The 24,126-nt window shown below is 39.5% G+C and overlaps 1 protein-coding gene across 1 annotated transcript in view; it reads right to left on the bottom strand.

Moving 5' to 3' along the window:
- The window catches only part of NSUN3 (NOP2/Sun domain family, member 3), a 104,930-nt gene that overhangs the window by 56,024 nt on the left and 24,780 nt on the right, over nucleotides 1-24,126 (bottom strand). The window contains 3 exon segments of the mRNA XM_006864662.1: nucleotides 749-870; nucleotides 1,960-2,114; nucleotides 16,788-17,131. Of these exon segments, the coding sequence (XP_006864724.1) occupies nucleotides 749-870; nucleotides 1,960-2,114; nucleotides 16,788-17,131 (621 nt within the window).

Below are 24,126 nucleotides of genomic sequence, written 5' to 3'. Positions count from 1 at the left end.
AGCTCTGGTGGTATTGTGGGTTACATGCTGGGCTGCTAACCACAAGGTAAGCAGTTTCATCCCACCAGCCACTATGAAAGAGAAAAATGAGGCTGTAGCCTCCAGTAAATATATGAATTATATCTCAATAAATCCATTTAAGATTAAAAAAAAAAAAAAAAACAAAGAACAGCCACATTTCATGGGGCGGGAAGATAAAAAAAAAAAAAAACAAAGAACAGCCACATTTCATGGGGCGGGAAGATTGAGGTATCCTGGATACAGCCTCTGTAAGAACATTCTCTGACACCCAAACAGGGAGGCCTGAATGTGAGAATTCCCTAGTATCATGTTTTGTCACTCCTAGTTATATGAATAAGGAACCTGCAAAGTCAGCATTTCCAGTCAACCAGTCACTTTGCAGGAGAAAGATGAGGCTTTCAGCTTCCATAAAGATTTACAGCCTCAGAAACCCTCCCTATACAGGGTCACTAGGAGTCAGAATCTACTCGGTGGCACACCACCAATACCCCCACAATTTATATTAGCAGTTGTTGCTATTAGTTGCCAGCTACTCAGTTCTAACTCTGGGCAATTCCACATGTGCAAAGTAGAATTGCTCTGCAAAATTTTGAAGGCTCTGGTCTTCCAGAAGCTGATCACCAAGTCTGTCTCCCAAGGTGCCACCAACATTTAAGTAAGTAGTAGCGTACTTAACTGTTTATACCAAACATAAACTAAAATTGAATTTTATTTTATTAAGTCTCACCTTAAGAGTTCTAGCTGTAGAACAGGCAACCTTCTCCTCTGGCTTATCCTAGAAGCGGCCTTCTGAAAATCAGAAGAGAACAACCAACTGCGATCATTTGAACATGGAGCATCAACTAACACCTAGAGAAAAAAGGACAAATAATGCAAACATGCAATGAAAACATATTCTTAAGCCAAAAGTACACAGGGAACTGTAGTACCAGTTCCCTTTCCCCTTTGTGAAGCCAGGGAAGTCAGACATAGTCCCCACATGATTTTTGCAGGAAGTTATATAAATATGAAAAATAAACCACAAAGAAATAAAATCATTTCCTTTAAAGACAAAAATATACTTATGTTTTTTAGTACATTTCCTTACTAACATTTTTAAGGAAAAAATTTCCTGTTTCCCTTCAATATTTGTTTTTTGTTTGTTTTTGGGTTTTTTGGTTTTTTTTTCGTGAGAAGGGAGTGTCTAAAAGTCTACTAATGTCTACTAATGATATTTGATATCCTTAATAAGCACTGTTAAACTTTTACAGAAGTTACTCGTTTTAGGCAGACACAATACGGACAAACCCACCAGCTGCTCCTTGAAAACTCTATACAGGGTGGCTATGAGTCAGAACCAACTCAATGACACTTAACAACAACAATTATGGATTCCTGGTGTGGCACTGTAGAATCAGCACTGGACTGCAAACCACAAAGATGGCAGTTCAAACCCACCAAATGCTCTTTGGAAACCCTATCTAGGGTGTCTATGAGTCAGAACCCACTCAAAAAACACTTAACAACAACAACAATTATAGTCTTTAATTCTCAGCATTTACTTTAAGAAATAATTTAAATTTTGGTTTCTGAAATGCCCTCTTTTCTTTCAACTGTCATGCTGGAATACAAAATGTTACTGAATTAAAGCAATACAGTGTACATGTTTGTGTACTGACTAAATAATACCTGATCTTTTTCCTAAGTATCGTTGAGGTATCTCAACGATAGAAATAGAAAACATCTGACAATCCCCAATTGCAATGCTCGCGTTTCTTTTGAACCATGTTAACCACCAAATGAAACTATGTTTCCATGTTTACTTTATCAAAATTTCCCAGGGTGCTAAGAAACTATATCAAGCTATGTCTGGGAAATGATGCAAACCAACAAAAAGGCAGCATAACAACTGTGATATCATTTGGAGGCCATCAGTTTGTCACAATGTAATAACAGTACCTTGTCATATGTGTCAGGTTGAGCATCTCCTATTTCTCTGCCATCCAATTCAGACACTTTAATTACATTTACCAAAGGCTGTGGGATGAAAGATTCCAGTGTCTGCCTGAGCCACCTTGATCTCAGATTATCTGATTCATTACAATGAAGATAACCTAAATATAAAGGATAAAAAAGCATTAAATTGAATGCCATGTAATTGTTAAATTTCCATTTTTTACCAAACACATTTTGAGAAAAAAGTCCATTCATTATAATTATGCAGAAATAGGGCTCAGAAATAAATATACTTTAAAAACAGAAATGAATATATATATATATATATATATCACAATCAGGCCTACACAGCCTCTCAGAGCTCTCAATTAAGTTTAAGTTGGTAAGTAAAAACCTATAGATACTTATGGATTTCAAAATTTGTGCTATACCAATACCTCAGAGACAGTTTTCCCCTTAAATCTTGAGCTTTTAAGAGTTGCAGTTATTGTCAATTCTAACTCATAGTGAACCCATATGCAAGAGCAAACTGTCCCAAGAGTTTCCTGGGTTCTAATCTTTACATTTCAGCAGAGCTTCCAAACTAAGAACAAACTAGGAAGAAGATATAGATGGCCCATTTGTGAGGGATTAGCACTGAAAACATTATGAATAGCAGTATAACATTGTCTAATATAGTACCAGATCACGAGCCTCTCATGTTGGAAGGCACTCAAAATATGACTGATAAACTGATGCCTCCTTAAAGTAGAGATGAACTTAATAAAGAGAATGAAGCAGAAGTTTCAAGGGCTTCATATGCTGATGTGACACAATTCAAAATGAGAAGAAAGAGCTGTAAATATCCATTAACAATCAAACATGGAATGTATGAAGTACGAATCTAGGAAAAATGGAATTCAACAAAAATGAAATGGAATACATAAAGAGTAATATCCTAGGTATTGTTAGTGAACTGAAATGGGCTGGTACTGACCATTCTGAACTGGTCAGTCATATGGTTTAGTATGCTGGAAATGCAAAATTCAAGAGGAATGATGGCACATTCATTGTCAAAAAGAATACTTGAAGACATCTTGAAGTGCAATGCTGAAGTGCAATGTGTGTCTAAAAGGGAGACCAAGTAATATAACTATTATTTAAATTTATGCATTAGTCATCAAAGCCAGTGATGAAACTAAAGAACTCTAATTACTGGTGATTAGAATGTAAAAGCTGGAAACAAAAAGGGAAGATCAATAGTTAGAAAATAAATAATGCTGGAAAACACATGATAGAATTATTCAAGACCAATGATTTCCTCAAAGTAAATACGTTTTTTAAAAAACATAAATGGTGACTATATACTTGGACCTCACTAGATGGAATACACAGAAATCAAATTAACTATATCTGTGGGAAGTAACAACCGAGACGCTCAGTATTATGAGCCAAAAGAAGACCATGGGCAGACTGTGAAACAGACCAGAAATTATTCATATACAAGTTCAGGCCAAAGCTGTAGAAAATTAAAACAAATCCATGAGAGCCAAAATGTGGTATTGAGTATCTCTCACCTGAAAGTAAAGACCATCTCATGAGCAGATTTGATGCTCTGAACACATGACTAAAGACCAAAGGATTTGTAGGCTGAAATCAAGATCAGGATATGAAGAAAGCTAAAGAGCTCCAATTACCTCATATGTACGTGAAAACTGAACAATGAATAAGGAAGACTGGAGAAGAATTGATGCAAATGAATTATAGTATTGGTGAAGAATATACTTTGTAATCCCCAAAAACATTCACCTTCTGAGCTGATCTGTCTGCCTTGAATTTAACTGTCCTAGTCAGCAGCCAGAAAGGAGCTCTGGTAGCGTAGTGGTTACGAATCGGGCTGCGAACCGCAAGGTCAGCAGTTCAAAACTACCAGCTGTTCCGTGGGAGAAAGATGAGGCTTTCTGCTCCCGTAAAGATTTACAGCCTCGGAAACCCTGTACAGGGTCGCTATGAGTCGGAACCGACTCCACGGCACATAACAACAACAACAACAACAACAACAGTCAGCAGCCAGAGTGTTCCTTGGAGGCCAGGATGGCCAAACTTCATCTGTCATACTTCGGACATATTGTCAGGAGGGATCAGGTGCTGGAGAAGGATATTGTGTTTGGTAAGGTGGAGGGTCAGAGAAAAAGAGAAAGACCCCCAACAAGATGGACTGACCAAGTGACAGCATCGATGGACTCAAGCGTGGCAATGATAGTGAGGTTGTCCCAGGATCGGGCAGTGTTTCGTTCTGCTGTGCATAAGGCCGCTATGGGTCGGTACTGACTTGATGGCACCTAACAACAACAACAGTCAGCACTGGACTGAGAATCCCAACGTAGACAGTTCAAGTCCATCAGCTGCTCCTCGGAAACCCTATACAGGGTCACTATGTGTTAGAACCAACTCGACAGCACTTACAAACAACAATTCTGTTTAGGCACTACAGGATAAGCACTGGACTGCTAACCATAAGGTCAGAAGTTCAAGCCCATCAACTGCTCCTTGGAAATCTTAGTGTCACTATGAGTTGGGACCTACTCGACAACATTTAACAACAACAACAACAACAACAACAGACGCTCTAGGGGTGCTGGTGTGGTGCTATAGGATAAGCAATGAACGGTTAACCTCAAGTTTGGCAGTTCAAGCCGAAAGCTGCTTCATGGGATGAAGATGAGACTTTCTACTCTCATAAAGATTTACAACCACAGAAACCCTATGCAGGATCGCTATGAGTTGATAGCAGTTAACAACAGCAGCAACAAGCAGATATACCCAGAAGCCTACGTTTTGACTGCATCTTGTTCTTTGGTTCATAATGGTAAATCCAAGACTCATCTTAGGTTACAATTTATTCCATAAAATCATCTACATTAGCTTCAGTCTTGCATAAAAGACTGATGGAAGTATCCACTCTTGGAGTTTACTGATCTTCATGAAACACTTTTGAAACATATTGAACTGAAAGCTTACTGAGGGTAAGATATTCACCTAAAATTGAAAATGCTAAACTATGTGAGATCCCAACTTCAGTAGCTATGGCACTCAGATTCTTCCTGAACCTCTCCTTATGTGTTTGTACCCTTTTCTCTGCCAGATTAAAGATAGACTAGACTTTTCCCATTTTAATCTTTTCTCCTTTAAATATTTTCCCTCTACTTCTCATTTTCAGTGATACCACTAAAATGTCAACATGCATACTTAAGGAACTCTAAAGTAAGTCAATCTTCACTCTCTTTCCTAAAAGATACATGAATATCATTTTAACACAGCCTCCCAATTATTGTGAATTGTTACAACAAATTACTTAACCTAAGAAAGCAAAGAGGCCATTTCCAGTTGTCAACCCTGGATGTCTGGGGGTGAGAGAAAAAGGACTGCATGGAACATCTGGGATCTGGACTGACCCAGGAAGTGAAACTAAGATTTCTAGAATACAGTTGGCATGTGGAGTGGGATTTATTACGCATTTGGCATAAGTGGTGGATGATCTCAGACTCCATGGACTGTATTTGCACAATTGAGCAGGATTAGCTAGTAAGAAGCTTGACAACACAATAGGTGTTGAAAAGCTGTTATCTTAGCCTGAGAGCACTGAAAAACAGCTAATAGAGAGAATGCAATACAGGGAAGCAAGCAAAAGCAAGGGGAAAAGAGAATTAAATAGTGGAAGGAGGAAAAGCAACTACTCTAAAAAACATCTGAGAGATTGCAGAGTTTAGAGGAGATAATAATCTGCTGAGCAAATAACCTGCTGACTCCTTCTTGTCTCCTAATTCTTATTGGTTGAAGTTTATTCTAAGAGATGATAACTCCCACACATTTGAGTTTGTTACCTGGCCCTCCATGCAGTTATTAAAGAAACCAGAGTCTCAAGTCCAAGTTCACAAGTATACAGGTGTGGTAACCTTGGCTAGTCAGTTGACAGCCACATGGAGGTTCCTCAAAGTGTGGCAGTGGTAACACTAATCAAACCAAAGCCACTGCCATTGGTTTTAACTATAGACTACAGCAAACAGTTATAATGTTTCTCTGGGTGTTAAAAAAGATAGGCCCAAAATAAAGTTCAAAGAATAATAATACAAGTTGGGACAACTTGTCATAATGATATTCCTGTGTCTTTTAGAAAGAATAACTCACAGTGACCCTTATAGTACAGAGCAGGGCTGGCTCAGAGTAGGGTTTCTAAGTACTGGCTCAGTCAGTATCATTTTTCTCCCATTGAGTAGCTGATAGGTTTGAACCACTGACCTTGCAGTTAGCAGGTCAATGCTTAAGTACGTTGCATGGTGAGGAGATAGTCTTGTCAACGGATGGTGCTGGTGGAACTGGAAATGGATATGCAAAAGACTGAAACAAGACTTTTACCTCATGCCATATACAAAAACCAACTCAGCATGGATTAAAGATCTAAATGTGAATCCCAGATTTATAAAGATTATCAATGGAAAAATAGGGACAAATTTAAGGACTCTAGTACAGGGCACACACAGACTACCAACATTGCGAAAATTGTACAAAATAAAGAAAACAAAATAGATGATTGGGACATACTAAAAACTGGAAACTTACGTGCATCAAAAGACTTCACCAAAAGAGTTAAAAGGGAGCCCACAGAATGGACAATATCTTTTGCAATAATATAACGGACAAGGGACTTACTTCCAAAATATATAGGAAACTACACTATGAGTCGGAACTGACTCCACGGCACATAACCACCACCACCACACCTCTACAAGAAAAAGACAAATAATCCAATTTAAAAAATGGGCAAAGGAGCCTTTTTTATGAAGATGGCGCCGAAAACGAAGGAAGCCCCTGCCCCTCCCAAAGCTGAAGTCAAAGCAAAGGTGTTGAAGGCCAAGAAGGCAGTGCTGAAAGGTGTCCACAGCTACACACAAAAAAAGATCTGCACGTCACCCACCTTCCAGCGGCCCAAGGCGCTGATGCTCTGGAGACAGCCCAAATATCCTCCAAAGAGCGCGCCCAGGAGAAACAAGCTTGACCACTGTGCCATCATCAAGTTCCCTCTGACTACTGAGTCAGCCATGAAGAAGATTGAAGATAGTAACACACTTGTGTTCATTGTGGATGTCAAGGCCAACAAGCACCAGATCAAACAGGCTGTGAAGAAGCTCTATGACACTGACGTAGCCCAGTTCAACACCTTAATCAGGCCTGATGGAGAAAAGAAGGCATATGTTCGACTGGCTCCTGACTATGATGCTTCAGATATTGCCAACCAAATTGGAATCACCTAAACTGAATCCAGATGGCTAATTCTAAATATAAATTTTTTTCAATACATATGCTCTTGTCTTAAAAAAAAAAGCAAAGAAATTAATAGAAACGTCACCAAGGAAGACATTCAGGCATTCAGGAAGCCAACAAAAATATGAAGAAATGTTTACGATCACTAGCCATTAGAGAGATGCAAATGAAACAACAATGAGATATCAATCATCTCATACCAGCAATAACATTGAAGTTCAAAAAAGCAGGGAACAATAAATGCTAGCAAGAATGTGGAAAGACTGGGACCCTCTTACATTGCTGGTGGGAGTGAAAAATGGTCCAACTACTCTGGAAAACAGGCACTTCCTCAGAAAGTTGGAAATAGAAATACCTTACGATCCAGCAATTCCTCTACTTGGTATTTATCCACAAGAAATACGACCCATAACACAAGTAGATATATGCACACCAATGTTTACAGCAGCACTATTTACAATAGCAAAAAGATGGAGACAGCCTAAGTGCCCATCAATGGACAAATGGATAAACAAACTTTGGGGCATACACACAATGGAACATGCTGCCTTGAAGAATAACAAGGAAGCTGCAAGCCACCGCATAACATGGATGAACCTTGAGGACATTATGCTAGTGAAATTAGTCAGTCACAAAAGGAGAAATACTGCATAGGACCATTATTGTAAAAGCTTAAGAAAAATTACCCATACTAAAAGAGAAAAAAAAAAAAAACTTATTTGTTAGTTACTGGGGTATAGGAGCTGGGGCGAGTGAATGGAGAGGTAAGTGGGGGAACAGACACAAGATAGTTGCTGAGGGGGTGCAATACACTGGAAGGGCGAGTGGATTGGAAGAACAAGGCGGATGGGAGAACAGTTAGGCAGGTTGGCATGGGCTAATTGGAACAGAGGTAAATAATAATATATGCTCAACCTTGGAACAACAGGGATTTGGGATACAGGGATTGAGGCATAGCTTGAATGGGTAAAAGAGGGAAAATAATGTTAAGATGCTTGGCTGTCTTTTGAATCTTGGTTTTCCTTGCATACTACTGTAAAGTAGACACTTGGAAGGAGAGAGAAAGAAATAGCCAGAAACATCACCATAGAAAGCTTGTAAGTCCGTCTTCAACCTATAACTGATTGGAAAACCTAAAATGGGGATAGAACTTGCTTAGGAAAGGAGGCTTTCTGTGGAGCCTTTGCATTGCATAAGACCAAAGGTGTTGCAGACCGTGTAGACCTGGTCAGGAGTTCAAGGCCCTGTGGGCCCAAGTGTTGCAGACCATACAGGCCGCAGGCTCTGAGGAACAGATTCTAGCCACCTGGCAGTTATAACAAATTGTTTTTCATCTTAGTGTATAGCTATGTTTGTTATTAAATGCAGACATGAAGCCCTGATATCCACAGATAAATGTGATATTTTCCTAAAAGCCAAGACTGTAAAATTCCAAACAGGCAAAGTTCTTCCCTCAGAGAATTCATTCAAAGTAAACTGGGTGGCTCCCTGGTCTCTGTTCTAAGAACAAAAGAACTGCCCTGCCTAAAGGTTTCCAGGTGCAGGCCATTCACCTAGGCACTTCGCTTCTTCCTGCAAACCTGGCCCAGGCAGCCAACACAATGGGAATCCTCTTAATCCTCCTTTTCCTTCCCCCATTTGAGGCTAGGTGCTAAAAGGTATGTTAATTAAGCTTGAGAAACCAAGTTGTGGTCGTGAGATTCGAACCTGCGAAGTACGATGTGAAGGTGCCTGAATGTCTGGAAAAGTAAGATTGATAGCTGTACCTTGTCTTAGTCCCGCCCAGCTTTGTGTAAAGTTCCTCCCCTAAATAAAACGGAGGCGCAGACTGACCCAGGTGTACATTACAGCGTGGAGGGCATGTTATACGGCTGACAAGGCATGTGTGGCTGACCAGCTAGCAAGGGGAATGTACTGCCTGCATAGCTAAGATGTTTGCTATGCGGGATCTTACTGCCCTCATGGCGAATGTGTTCACCACGCCAGATCTGCCAGACTCCAGTAATGCATCCACTCTGGTTTCAGGGTGTCTCTTTGTCTCTCTTGTTGTGTCTCTTTTGCTATCCCTATCGCCGCCAGATATCCCCTCCTCGTGATCCAAGTTCCTATGTCGAGGCCAGTCCCCGGCACAAAGGTAGAATCTGGATCCCCATCCAGAATTTTCGAGGTGGGAAATTTCCACTTGAAAAGACTAGCAAACCATCCTGGAGCTGCTAGAAGAACAGAAGATATATCTTGAAAGAAAGACCAGCAAGAAAAATCAAAAACAATAACAGCAGTCCAGTTGACTACTACAAGAACAAGGAAGTTGTTCACCAGGGTGCCATCAGGGCAAGTGGTCAGGTCCCCTCAGGACAAAACCCCTTCCAAGACTGAGATTCAAGGGGAATGCATGAGTAGACATATGGTCTTGCTGGTGACCACGTTGGTCTACTGATAAGGGGATGTGGGGGGAAAAGAGCAATGAAGTTGTGAGCTAAGTCTGACCACGTTCAACAGACTCCTGTCCACCTGGATTGAGACTTGATTGGCCAGCAGTATGGCGAGACCTGGGGACTCCTGAGCCCATGGACAGGGACATGACCACAGAGGACTAGAGCGGAGAATGAAGCATCCAGCTGATATGAAGTGAGGTGAGATGCACAAGAACACCCATATTTGCAGATAACACCCATTTGCAGATAACACCATTTGCAGATAACACCTGGCTTCAATGACTGGATGATCAGAACTCGACTAGAAGAAGAAGAGGAAAAAAAGAGTAGCCTGCTACAATTTGATGAACTTGACCTATATTTATGGATGTAGTAGCTCAAAAGACGGAATGAATCTTTACAGCGAGGATCATTCCCACGCCCTCGGTACACACACAGGACTGACAGGGATGGGCAACTTAGACACTGGCTACCAAAAATGGGAGGAGGGACCACAAAGGCACAAAGTGACTGGCTTATAAGCTTTCAAGCAGGAACCTAGTTTCAGAAGGTACGGTAGAAGAAGGTAGACTCTCCACTGAGTGCTTTCCAACTTGTCTGGATGGGGGCTGGTGAAAGAAAACGTGGATACGATTCTTGTGGTTCAATAGTGAATAATTGCTATCAGGACTAACTGTGAGGGTTGGAATTTAAAGGTAGACATTTTGTAACAAAAGGGAGTGGTTGATCTTGCAGTCCAGGATTGGAGGACCCTGGGACCATCAAGGGAGAAGAGCGGAGTGCAACACCCTATCCAGAGAAGCAGTGGCACCAGAGGTGAAGTGGCTGGGGACCCTGGACTCAGAGAGAGAGATGGGCTGTGTGCTGATGGCTGGGGGAAGGGCTTGAAGGTGTGCCCTTTGATTGTTTGAATGGTTATATATTCCTGAGTGCTTCATTGTACATCAACAACAACAACAACAAACAAACAAACAAAACAAAACAAATAGGAGGGAATGGAAGCAAATGCTATTGAATGATGATGTATGGAGGGGATTGTAATCATTGCAATGAAATGAAGTATAACAGGATGAATGTAAAGCTGATGTTCTCCCATGTAAACTATCGCTCAATTCACAATAAAAACTTAAATAAATTTTAAAAAAAGACAAGGTACCAGAATAAATTAACCAAAAGGGGGGAAAAAAAGAAAAGAAAAGAAAAGTAGCTTTCTTCTTTGGCTGCAATGAATATTTTCACCATTTTTATTGTTCTGCAGCTTCACTATGTTTTTGTTATCGTATGCCGTTGAGCTGGTTCCAACTCACAAATGATCCCATGCACACCAGAATAAAACACTGCCCAATCCAGGGCCACCCTCACAATTGTTGCTGTTTGATCCCATTGTGGCTGCCATTATGTCAATCCATCTAATTGGTGATTTTCCTCTTTTTCACCGGCCCTCCACTTCTCCACGTTACCAAGCATGATACACTGCTCCACAGATTAGTTCCTCCTGACAAGTCAAAGTATGAGAGAGATGTTTTATCAACCTCATTTCTAAGCGGCACCATGGTTGTTTTTCCAAGGCAGATTTGTTTGTTCTTTTAGTAGCACATAGTACTTCCAATATTCTTTGATAACACCATAACTCAATGCCATAAACTTTTTTATGGTCTTTGTTATTCACTGTTCAACTTTCAAATCCCTCCACCAAGATGAGTTATCCTTGTAGGCTAATGTTTTCTTTCTTAGAGTCAGAATTTTTGCTCCTTTTCTGCCAAGACCAGGACATTACAAAAGCTGTGCTTGACCCCCAAAAAAAGAAAAAAATTAATGGATCACTGTACTAAGTGACAGCTGGACTAACAGAAAAGTAGGCTAATTTTTTAAATCATCCTGAAACATGAGCTGTGGGTCTCTTGGCCCAAAATAAAACCCAGTGCTTAAAAGAAATTTGGTGGATAAAAGTGTAATTAGTATTGTTGTTGTTAGGTGACATCAGTCCATTCAGAATCATAGTGACCCTATGCATAACAGAACGAAACACTGCCCGGTCCTGTACCATCCTCCCGATTGCTATTATGTTTGAGCCCACTATTGTTACCACCATGTCAATCCATCTTGTTGGAGGTCTTCCTCTTTTTCACTCACCCTCCACTTTTCCAGGCATGATGTCCTTATCCAGGGACAGGTCTCTTCTGATAGTATGTCCAAATTACAAGAAATGAAATCTTAACATCCTCGCTTCTAAGGAACATTCTAGCTGTACTTCTTACAAGACATGTTTGTTTTTCTGGCAGTTCATGGTATTTTCAATATTCTTTGCCAACCCCATAGTTCAACTTTCATATACACATGTTATTGCAAAGTGCCCTTGGGTCGGTTTCAACTCACATGACCCTGTATGGGATTTCCAAGAAATAGCTGGTGGGTTTGAATGGCCAACCTTGAAGATAACAGTCCAGTGATTATCCTACAGTGCCACACCAGACTCCACATACAATAACAACAGGTCATTGAAAATATCATGGCTTGGTCAGGTGCACTTTAGAGCTCAAATCTTTGTTCTTGAACACTTTAAAGAGGTCTTTTGCAGTAGATTTGTTAATGCAATATATCATTTAATCTCTTGACTGCTGCTTCCATTAGTGTTGACTGTCAATCAAAACAAAATGAAGTTTTTGACAACTTCAATCGTTTCTCCATTTATCATGATGTTATTTATTGGTCCAGTTGTGACGATTTCTGTTTTCTTTACATTGAGGTACAATTCATACGGATGTCTGTAGTCTTTTAACTTAATCAATAAGTATTTTATGTCCTCATCACTTTCAGCAAGCAAAGTTGAATCATGTGCATGTCTCATGTTGTTAATAAATTTTCCTCCAATCCTGATGCTGCATTCTTCGTCATATAACCCAAATTCAGAGATTATTTGCTTAGCATGCAGACTGAGTAAGTGTGGTGAAAAGATATAATCCTGATGCACACCTTTCCTCATTTTAAATCATTCAGTATCCCCTTGTTCTGTTCTAATGAATGCATCTTGGTCTACATACAGGTTCCTCACAAGCAAAATTAAGTGTTCTGGAAAACCCATTCTTCACAATGGTATTCATAGTTTGCTATTATCCACACAGTCGAAAGTATGTGCATCATCAATAAAGCACAAGCAAATATCTTTCTGGTATTATCGGCTTTCAGTCAACGTCCATCAGGTATCAGTAATCACTAGTTCCACATCCTCTTCTGACTCCAGCTAGAATTTCTGGCAGTTCCCTGTCAATGTACTGTTGCAATCATTTTTAAATTATCTTCAGCAAAACTATACTTGCAAGTGATACTAATTATATTGTTTAATGATTTTTACATTCTGTTGGGTCACCTATCTTCGGGACAGGCACAAATTAACCAGGTAGTTATCTTCTGAGTGAATGTCTCAAATACTTATCAGTTTGTTGAAAGATTTCAGTGAGTATTCCATCAATTCCTGGAGCCTTGTTCTTTGCCAATTCCTTCAGTGCATCTTGGAATTTTTCCTTCTATTGGCTCTTAGTCATCTGCTACCTCTTAAAATCATTAAACATTGAACTCTTTTATTCCATCTTTTTGATGCTTACTACATTATTCAATATTTTGCCCATGTTGTTGTTAAGTGCATCGAGTCAGTTCCACCTCATGGTGACCCCATATATAGTTTCCAAGGAGAAGCTGGTGGGTTTGAGCCACCTTGCATTAGCAGTCCAGTTCTTATCCTACAGTATTGTGGTTAAGCACCATTAAGTTGATTCCAACTTATTATTGTTGTTGTTGTTGTTGTTAAGTGCCAACTTATTATAGTGACCCTATATATGGTTCCCAAGGCAAGGCTAGTGGACTTGAACCACAGACCTTGCTGTTCAAATTGCCCTTGTAGTCTGCTTCTTATCCTACAGTGCCATGCCAGGAATCTTACAGTGGAATCCTTCAATATTGCTAATCGAGGATTGGATCTTTAATTTAGTTCTTTTAGCTTGAGAAAAACTGAGCATGTTTTTCCCCTTTGGTTTTCTATCTCCAGGACTTCACACATTTCATTAAAAGACTTGAATTTGTCTTTTCGAGCTGTCCCTTAAAATTTTCTGTTCAGCTTTTTACTTCCTCATTTTTTCCAAATGCTGTATCTTCTCTATGCTCAAAAGCACGTTTCAGAGTGTCTTCTGACATCCATTTTGGTATTGTCTTTCTTTGTTGTCTTTTTAATAACCTTTTTCTATATGATGTTTTTGATGTTATCCTAAAACTCTTCTGGTTTTCTGTCATTAGTGTTTAATGCATCAAATCTGTTCTTGAGATGGTTTCTATCAGGTGGGATATATTCAGTGTCATATTTTGGCTCTCATGGATTTGTTTTAATTTTCTTAAGCTTTAGACTGAACTTATATATGCGCAATTGATGGTCTGTTCTTATGACCATTCTGTTATTTAACATTCTTTATGTTTTTGTGTGATGAATCTTAACAAAAAGTATTTGTTTTCATTATTTTACTACTTGAGCTAAGGTTTATTTAACCTTGTATATAATTAGTGCAGCTATCATTTTTAAGTTTTCCTTATAAAACCTTTCATTAGCATTACTTTTATATCCCAATGTCAACAAGAGTAGCTGATCTTGTTTGGATTTTCAGCAGCATCATGAACACATCTGTACTTTCTAGTAAATCTGTATCATTGGTCCTACTTAGATGAAAAGTGACTTTGCTTGGAACACTGCCTGTATAATTCATTTCCCTTGATGTAAGGACCACTTCAAACTCCTAGGATTTATCAGCTTGCCTTTGGATTCCTAATAAAATCACCTTTAGTCCTGGTGTATTGCTGTGAGCTAATGCACTGGACTGAAAAGTCAGTTTGAACCACAACTCAGTGGTTCAAGCTAACTAGCCTTGCCTAGAAAATGGATCACTATGGGTCAGAACTGACTCAATGGCATTTAATAACAACAACCATGTAAAGTGGAGTCCTAATGTGGTGCTGCAGGATAATGCACTAGACAGCAAAGTCAATTTGAACTGCAAGGTCTCAGCGATTCAAACCCCACAACCACTCCTTGGAAACTCCTATGCAGGGCCTAGGGCTATGAGTCAGAAACAACTTGATGGAACTGAAACATCACACCACCATGTAAAATATCCAAGGCCTACTAATTAACAATTAAAATGCCGTCTCTTCCAGAATAATAGCGTCCAAATCTGGCACTTCTTTTCTACTTGTTCAGTACTAACAATGTCTACCCAAGTAGTCTAGTGTTGTAACAATCAAAATAAGAATATTGACAAAGAACACAGAAAGAGAGGAATTAAAAGCAAATACACCTTGTAACACTCATTGCTATTGAGTGGATTCTGGCTCACAGCAATTATTATAGAAGAAAGAACTGCCCCATAGAGTTTCCAAACTTTATGGAAGTAACCTGCCACATCTTACCCCCCTGGAACAGCTGATGGGTTCAAACCACTGATGTTTTGGTTAGTAGCTGTAATAGTTAGGGTTTTGTGTCAACTTGACTAAGCCACAATTTCCAGAGGTTTGCCAGTTGGTATGTGCTTATTCCCATGATGATGGGACATTATAATAGGCATAGTTAACTCTGTGGTGAGTGGCTATAATCAGCCAATCATTTGAAGGGATGCCTACTTGGGGGTGTGGCCTGCTCTGAATATAATGGACACCCAGAAGAGACTCACTTTTTATTCTGTTAGGGACTTGGGACTCTACAGTTGTAAGCAATTTCTTTGATAAGTAACTTCCCTTTATATATTGTTGTTGTTATGTGCCGTGGAGTCGGAACCGACTCATAGCGACCCTGTACAGGGCTTCCGAGGGTGTAAATCTTTACGGGAGTAGAAAGCCTCATCTTTCTCCCATGAGTCTTTTTCACAGCCCGAGTCGTAACCACTACGCTACCAGAGCTCCATATATATATATATATATTTCACTTGTTTTGCTTCTGTAGAAAACCTGGCCTAAGACAGTTTCCTAGTGCTTTAGCCACTGCACTACCAGAGCTCCTTTCTAATTATGCATAGTTCAGTAAACCTCAGCTCAAACAATAAAATAATAAAAACAAATCCCTTTTGTTATGATTTCTCACATAAAAACATAGAAAACCTTAATAACAGAATTTTAATCAGCATACTAAAACATACTAACAAATTAGTACCAATACCTAATACAATACGGAATCCACATTTTTAATTAAAAAAATAATCTATTTCAACAGGGAATGCTCTCAAAGGAAAAAATAAGTCATCAGTTTTTAAACTGCAAAGTACATGCTCTAAAACATACAAGTATGTTTGAAGATAAGCAGATTTAGATGGTTTCAAAAGAATTAATTTTCACTCCATCAACTTCGCAGGTCATCAGCTTCACAAAGAAAACAAATCTCCCCACCCATCCAGGATCTTGCTGAGGCAAGCTGTGCAAGGGTGTAGATTCCTCCAGTGTACCAAACAAGGGAAGCTCAACACATCTGTGTATGGAGTGAGAAATTGAACTCTACAGTGACAGTTAAAGAGGGGATCAGTGACTCAGATTATACAAAAGGGGTAACACATTTTTTTTTTTTTTTTTGAAATGGTTTCCAATTCTTTGCCTTGAACAGAATTAAAAATAGACCTAATGGAACACTCACCTAATAGATCATTAGAAATGCTTCTTGATGAAAGATCATTATGAAACTTTGGGTTATAACCCAGAAAGGAGGGGAGTGATTGACTTTGCAGTCTAGGAGCAGAGGTCCCTGGAACCATCAAGAGAGAAGAGCAGACTGCGAAACCCTACCCAGAGACAGGGACAGAGACAATGACGTGGAGAGATGGAGCGGCTGGGGACTCTGGACTCAGGGAGGGAGATGGGCTGTGTGCTGACCACTGAGGGGCACGCTTGCAATGTGTACCCTTTGGTTGTTTGATGATGCATGGAGGGGATTGTAATCATGGCAATGAAACAATAAACGATAGGACGAATGTAAACCATCACATAATTCACAATAAAACATTAAAAAAAAAAAAAAAGCTGTCGGTAACTGGGGTAAACACCACCACCTCCAGGCCTACCCCACATCCCTACCTGGATAAGCACACTGCAGCAGAGCTACTGACTTGCCTCCAGGAGCAGCACACATATCCAGCACCTTCTCCCCATCCTTTAATTCCAGAGCCAGAACTGGCAGAAGGGAAGCAGCATTTAGGAGATAGTATTTTTTCAGGTTTCCCATTTGGTGTCTTTCAGACGGCATTCGGTCTGGAGTTCTGCTAAGGTAACACTTCATTGATTCAGGATAATAGGGTAAAGATCCTTGAAAGAGTATGTGATAGCCCTTCAAATGCAAATGCTTTTCCAGTTTAAAAGGATAATTGAATCGGTTAAACAGGACAGCATATTGCCAGCATGATGGGGATGTTAGTATATCCCTGGAAATGCAAGGGGAAAAAAGGAATATTAATATTATACACAGAACACAGTTTTATATACTCACTCCAAATTGAGTGAATTAAGACGTCCTGCTGGTGCAGTGGTAAATAATTGAAGGTTGGAGGTTTCAACTCACTGAGCTACTCCATTAGAGAAAGATGAGGCAAACTGTTTTTATATAATATTACAGCTTCGGGAATTGTATGGGGTATTCTACTCTGTCCTTTAGGATTGCTATGAATTGGACTCAACTGGAAGGCAATGGGAACTATGTGAATGAAGTCCTAGTTATACACACTTCTTACATGGGATTTTCACAAAGGATCAGTATTACTGATTTTCCTTTTTGCCTCAGACTGTAATACCACTCAACCTGCCTGGCACTGTTAGTGATTCTCTTTTTATTTATTATTTGAGATTTTGTTGGACAATTTGATATTTTATTTGTATGTTGTATTCATTTTTCATTAAAATACTATTTATTTGATTAGAGTTTTTTTGTTGTTGTTGTTGTTAAGTGCTGTGGAGTCATCTCCAACTCATAACAACCCTGTACAGCATTTCTGAGATTTTATATCTTTACAGGAGCAGAAAGCCTCATCTTTCTCCCATGAGTCTTTTTGGAGACCCTCTTAAATTTTATATAATTCACTCACCCTACCCTAGTCCCAACTGCTGCAGAGTATCTTGCCAACAAAAACCCAAAAAACTTGGCCTGCCTTTACATCACTCTACATCTGTCAAAATAGATTTCAGTCTACTACTCTTTACACAAGGAAATGTTTTTCTAAGAAACAAAGTTTAAAACCAGAGACTATAATATTAGGGGGAAAGCACTATCATTAAAGAATGTTTAAAGGAGTTTGCATTGAAATGTTCCTCTGCTGGAGATAAAGGGTATGGAAATTTACCTACAGGGAACTCTACAGTGACAGTTAGAGAGGGGATCAGTGACTCAGATTATGTAAAACTACAGATGATTTTTAAATCACTTGTGGATTAATGGTGGAGGCTTCCCCCCAGCACATTTGCCTTTCTAATTTTGTATTCAGTCCAACAGCTAGATATCTTGACAGTCACAAACTCCCATCAACTGACAGATGATACAGCAGGAAATATTGCATTTATTTATTAGCTGACCTTTCTAACTGAATTATTTGGGAGCCTCATTAACCATGGTCAATTAAGTGAATTCCAGCTGTTACACTGGAGTTGCCTATGTGAACAATGGCCGGATTGAAATGTAACACCTGCGACTCGAAGTGAATTACAATTTGGGGATAATTGTGTGTAAAACCGATTTCTCATTTCAGTGTATTAAAGGAGCGTGGTGTATTTGGTTTCAGCTATTCTCACAGATGGCAATGTCTTTAAGAAAGTGGCTTACCAACTTTGTTGTTGTTAAGTGCCATCGAGTCAGTTCTGACCCATAGTGACCCTGTATAGGGTTTCCGAGGAGCAGCTGGTGAGTTTGAATCACTGACCTTGCAGTTCAAATGGCTTTGCTGTTTGGAACATTAACCCACAGCGCCACACCAGGACTCCTCTTACCAACTTTGGCAAGCATCAAAAAACAAACACAGCTGCAGTGGAATAGATTCTAACTCATGGCGCCTACATGCATTGCAGAGCAGAACTGCACTCCACAAGGTTTGCAAAGATGTTACCTTTCAGTAGGATCACCAGGCCTTTCTTCCAACCTGCCTCTGGGTGGGTTTGAACCACCAACCTTTCAGTTAGTAGTTGAGCATGTAACCGTTTGCACCATACCATATTATAGTAGTTCTGGTGTGGCACTGTATTATAAGCACTGGGCTGAAAGGTCAGTTTGAACCAAAGGTAGGCAATTCAAACTCATCAATCGCTCCTCAGAAACTCTATACAAGGTCTCCATGAGTCAAACCCAACTCAAAGGCACTTAACAACAGGTTTATAAAAAAGACCACTGGGCCCCACCTCTAGAATTTCTGATTATTAGGTCTGAAGTGAGGCCAGAGAATCTGAATTTTTAACAAATTCTCAGGTGGGAGTGGTCCTGCAGATCCCCAAGACTACCCTTTGAGAATCACTGCTTTAAAAAAACAATGGACTTCTACGTGAAATCTGTGAATTCCATTATTGTAAGCTTAATGATTTTAATCTTACCTACCAAGCTGGATAAAAATCTATCCAATATTTTGAGTCTAGTAGTAACATAATTTAATTTAAATAGACTAAAGTGGCTTGGCTACATCACATGTCCACCCTTTGAAAAACAAAGAGCAGGACTCATTCAGTCGGTTAATATCTGACAAGGCAAAAGTCTATTCATTATTCTTCTTTTTCAGAATTTCCCAAGGTATTCTCAAATGTGTATTGTTTTAGTTGATTTTTAAAATCAGTTGGTCAGTTTAAAATATTGACAAAATATTTGACAAAATAAAGGGTTTCAAAAAGTTCATTGAAAACTGGAATAAAAAGACAATGGAATTTTTCCATGTACTTTTTGAAGCCCCCTCATAGACAGATGTAGATACAACCATCTTGACTATGAATATGTTAATTGTATTAATTTTGGGGGTGAATTAACATCTTTTTTATATTGCCTTTTCAATAATGACCACATTTCTTTATTTGTTCATATTTTTTTCATGTCCTTTAGTAAACGTTGTTGATTCTGCACATTTCTTCTTTGGCTTAGTGTTTAAAAATTGTTAGGTTTGAAAAATTATTGATATTTGTGTATTTTCCAATACGTTAAATCTCAAAAGATAAGAAGGAATGTCACAGAAACAAATAAAAACAGAGGTACAAGTATAGGTATGAGAAAGGACAGTGTATTCAGGGAATTAAAAGTAGTCTGGTATGACTGGTCATAAAGGATCAAGTATAATACGAAAAAGTTTTGGGATCTTATAAGTGATGGAAAGTCACTGGAAAACTTTAGGAAAAAGCACACCAGATGCAGAAGCTTATACTATGGCAAAGGAGAGACAGGAATCTATAGAAATTATTGTTGTTGTTGTTGTTAAGTGCCATACAGTCAGTTCTGACTCATAGAGATCCTGTATAGGGTTTCCAGCGAGCAGCTGGTGGGTTTGACTGTTGAACTTGTGGTTTGCAGTCCAGTGCTAATGCTGCAGCACCATACCAGTTAGAAATTATTAGATCACTTCTAACTAGGCAAAATAAGGCCTTGACTAAAAGAAAAAAGATTAAATTTCTGATCTGTCAAAGCTAAACCCAGCTCTACTGACCCTCCAGTATGTGACCTTTGTGGAACACAACTTCCTTAGGTCCCTTTGCATAGAATAATCTTTCCTGTCCCTCCCACCATAGCCTGGTTGACTCTCCAACACTCCTATCTTCAGGGACAAGTTAGGCTTCATTTCCTGAAGGAAGATTTTCCATCTACATGCAATCCACATACTGTTGAGCTCACCCTGATAACGTTAGTAATAATAATAATAATAAAAGCAATTGACTGGATGTTTACAATGTTTTTGTTTTAAAGACAATCACGTTAGATCATACCACATATATATAGTTTTTGTACCTGCTCCCAACTAGAAGACAGGCAAATATATTTCCCTAACCAATCACATTAAATGCCTACCTTCTACTTAGCCCACCTCCAGCTTTCCAACAGCCTCCAGTCGTAGCATATTTGCAAACTTACTTTCTTACTCTCTTGCCTGCCCTTAAGACTGCCAGTGCCCAGGGAAAGTGGCTGACTCCCCTGGTATAGCAAGCTCTGAATAAAGAGCATGTTTGTTCTTGTTTAGGTGTTTTGTCTATTTCCACATGTTTACCTCACTTAGGAGTACTGGTGTGGCACTGTAGGTTAATGCGCTGGACTGCAAGGTCAGCTTGAAACTCAAGGTATCTGGTTCAAGCTCACGAGCTGTGCCTTGGAAAGCCTATACAGTCACTATGAGTTGGAACTGACTAGAAGGCACTTAACAACATCTCACTTAGGAGTACTGGTGTAGAGTTGTAGGCTAAGCACTTGACTGCTAACCACAAGGTTGGCAGTACAAACCCACCAGCCACTCCTTGGAAACCCTATACAGGGTCACTGTGAGTCAGAACCCACTAGACGGCACTTAACAACAACTTCATTTAGGAGTCCTGGTGTAATGCTGTACGATAAGCACTTGACTGTGAAACACAAGGTTAGTGGTACAAACTCACCAGCTGCTCCTTGGAAACCCTATACCCTATACAGAGTCGCTATGGGTCAGACTTGACTTCACAGCACTTAACAGTAACAGCAACCTCATTTAACTATTACAACCACTTTGAGAGGCAGGTGTTGTTGTTAAGTGCCCTTGAGTTGGTGCCAACTCATAGCAACCCTGTATAAGGTTTCTGAGGAGCAGTTGGTGAATTTGAACTGCCGACCATGAGGTTCAAACAGACCTTGTGATCCAATTCTTCTCCTATAAAATGCCAATATTTTATAGATTAGGTAACTAAGGTTCAGAGATTTGGCAATGTTCCCAAGGTCATGTCACTAGCAAAAGGAATTGAAATTTAGGCTAGCTTTAAAGTCTATACTCTACAGGAGAGACTCCCAAAATGTAGGACCCTGGTACTGCAGCTTCCACCTAGCACCAAGGGTCCTTGACTCCTGGTAGCAGACCTATTATTTCTAACACTGGGAATAGTTTGCCACTTGCTACCCACAGGACCGGAGTCCTGGTGTGGTGCTGTGGGTTAATGCACCAGACTGCAAAGCCATTTGAACTACAAGGTTGATGGTTCAAGCTCACCAGCTGCTCCTCGGAAACCCTATGGGTCGGACGTGACTTGATGGCACTTAACAACAACAACAACCCACAGGACCAGAGCCCTAGTGTGGTACTGCAGGATAAGCATGGGACTGCTAAGAGCAAGGTTGGCAGTTCAAACGCACAAGCTGGTCATTATGGTCTAATGATTCAAATCTGTTCTTGAAATGATCTCTAAAGTCAGGTGGGATATGCTCAAAGTCATATTTTGGCTCTCGTGAACTTTTAAAACATTTTCTTCAGCTTCAGCCTGAATTTGCAGAAGAGCAATAAGACCAGTCTTCCCCGGTCATGTTTTAGCCAACAATTCCCACAGATTAGGTCATTTTGATTCCCCTGTATTCCATCTGGTTGGCCCTTTTCAATATTTGAAAAGTCATTGTAATTAATATGTCATTGTTGCTGTTAGGTGCCATTGAGTCGGTACCAACTCATAGCGACCCTATGCACAACAGAACGAAATACTGCCCGATCCTGGGCCAACCTCACTACTGTTGCCCAGCTTGAGTCCATCAATGCTGCCATTGGCCAATCCATCTTGTTGGGGGTCTTCCTCTTTTTCTCTGACCCCCCACCTTACCAAACATGAAATCCTTCTCCAGCAACTGGTCCCTCCTGACAATATGTCTGAAGAATGAGAGACAAAGTTTGGCCATCTTGGCCTCCAAGGAGCACTCTGGCTGCACTTCTTCCAAAATGGATCTGTTGGTTCTTTTGGCAACCCATGGCACTTTCAATATTCTCCTCCAACACCATAGCTCAAAAGCATCAATTCTTCTACAGTCTTCCTTATTCACTGTCCAACTTTCGCATGCATATAAGGTTATTGAAAATACCATGGCTTGGGTCAGGCCATGGTATTTTTGCAATACCAATGAGTAAATCATTGGTATTACAAAATTTTATCATGGATACCCAGCATCATTACTATCACCAAGGCTGTATTTTCCAGCTACAGATCATTCATCTTTGTTTTCAACTTTCACATTTCAATCACCAGTAATTATCAATGCATGTTAATTACACGTTTGATCAATTTCAGACTGAAGAATTTTGTAAAATTCTTCAGTTTCATCACCGGCTTTAGTGGTTAGTGTGTACATTTGAATAATAGTAGAATTAACTAGTCTTCCCTGCATGAGTATGGATGTTATACTACACACAGAAAGCATACTTCAAGACAGATGTTGAAATATTCTTTATGATGATGAATTCTATGCCATTCCTCTATAATTTGTCATTCCTGCCATAGTAAACCATATGACTGTCTGATTTTAAAATGTCAAATACCAGTCCATTTCAGCTTATGAGTGCTTCGGATATCAATCTTAATGTGTTCATTTTTTTTACAATTTTCCTAGATTCATATTTATGATTACTAATGGATGTTTGCAGCTGTTTCTTCTCATTTTGCATTGTGCTGTATCAGTAAATGAAGGTTCCAAAAGCTTAACTGAATTCATGTCATTAAGTTCAAATCTACCTTGAAGAGGCAACTCTTTCCCTGTTGTATTTTGAGTGCCTTCCAACCTGAGGGGCTGATCCTTTGACAGTATGTCTCACAGTATCCCACTGCTATTCATAAAGTTTTCAGGCTAACCATTCAGTAGTCCACCTCTCTCTCTTTCTTTCTAGTCGATGTTAGTCTGGAGGCTATCCTGAAACCTGTCTACCATAAGTGACCCAGCTGGTATTTAAAATACTGGTGACATAGCTTCCAGAATCACAACAATATACATGCCACCACAGTAAGACAAACTGACAGATAAAACTAATAGGAAATGCAACATTCAATTAAATGAGCTTGCTTCTATATATCCATGGATGAGTATTACTTCTTGTAATGATGAATCAAAAAGTTAGATAACAACTGTACTCCTATTTAGTATTTTTGTAGATAAAAGGCTGAGGTGTTTTCTTAAATAAGTAAATGAGAATTAAATATATTGCTAGAGTAATATCTTCCACTTTTTGAAAAATGGCTTATGTCTCTATCTGGGTTTTCTACTGGGTGTGACTTAAAAAAAAAAAAGCTTTTATTGTAAATTTAGTGGTAATTTACATGCGAGAACATTGGTTTTGCATTCATCCTGTCGTATTTCATTTCATTGCAGTGATTATTGTTGTTGTTTAGTGCCGTCGAGTCGGTTCCGACCCATAGCGACCCTGTACAGGGTTTCCGAGGCTGTAAATCTTTACGGGAGCAGAACGCCTCATCTTTC

This window comes from Chrysochloris asiatica, unplaced genomic scaffold, assembly GCF_000296735.1.
Source record: "Chrysochloris asiatica unplaced genomic scaffold, ChrAsi1.0 scaffold00068, whole genome shotgun sequence".
NCBI classification, from domain to species: domain Eukaryota; kingdom Metazoa; phylum Chordata; class Mammalia; order Afrosoricida; family Chrysochloridae; genus Chrysochloris; species Chrysochloris asiatica.
This window is presented reverse-complemented; position numbering and strand designations above follow the sequence as displayed.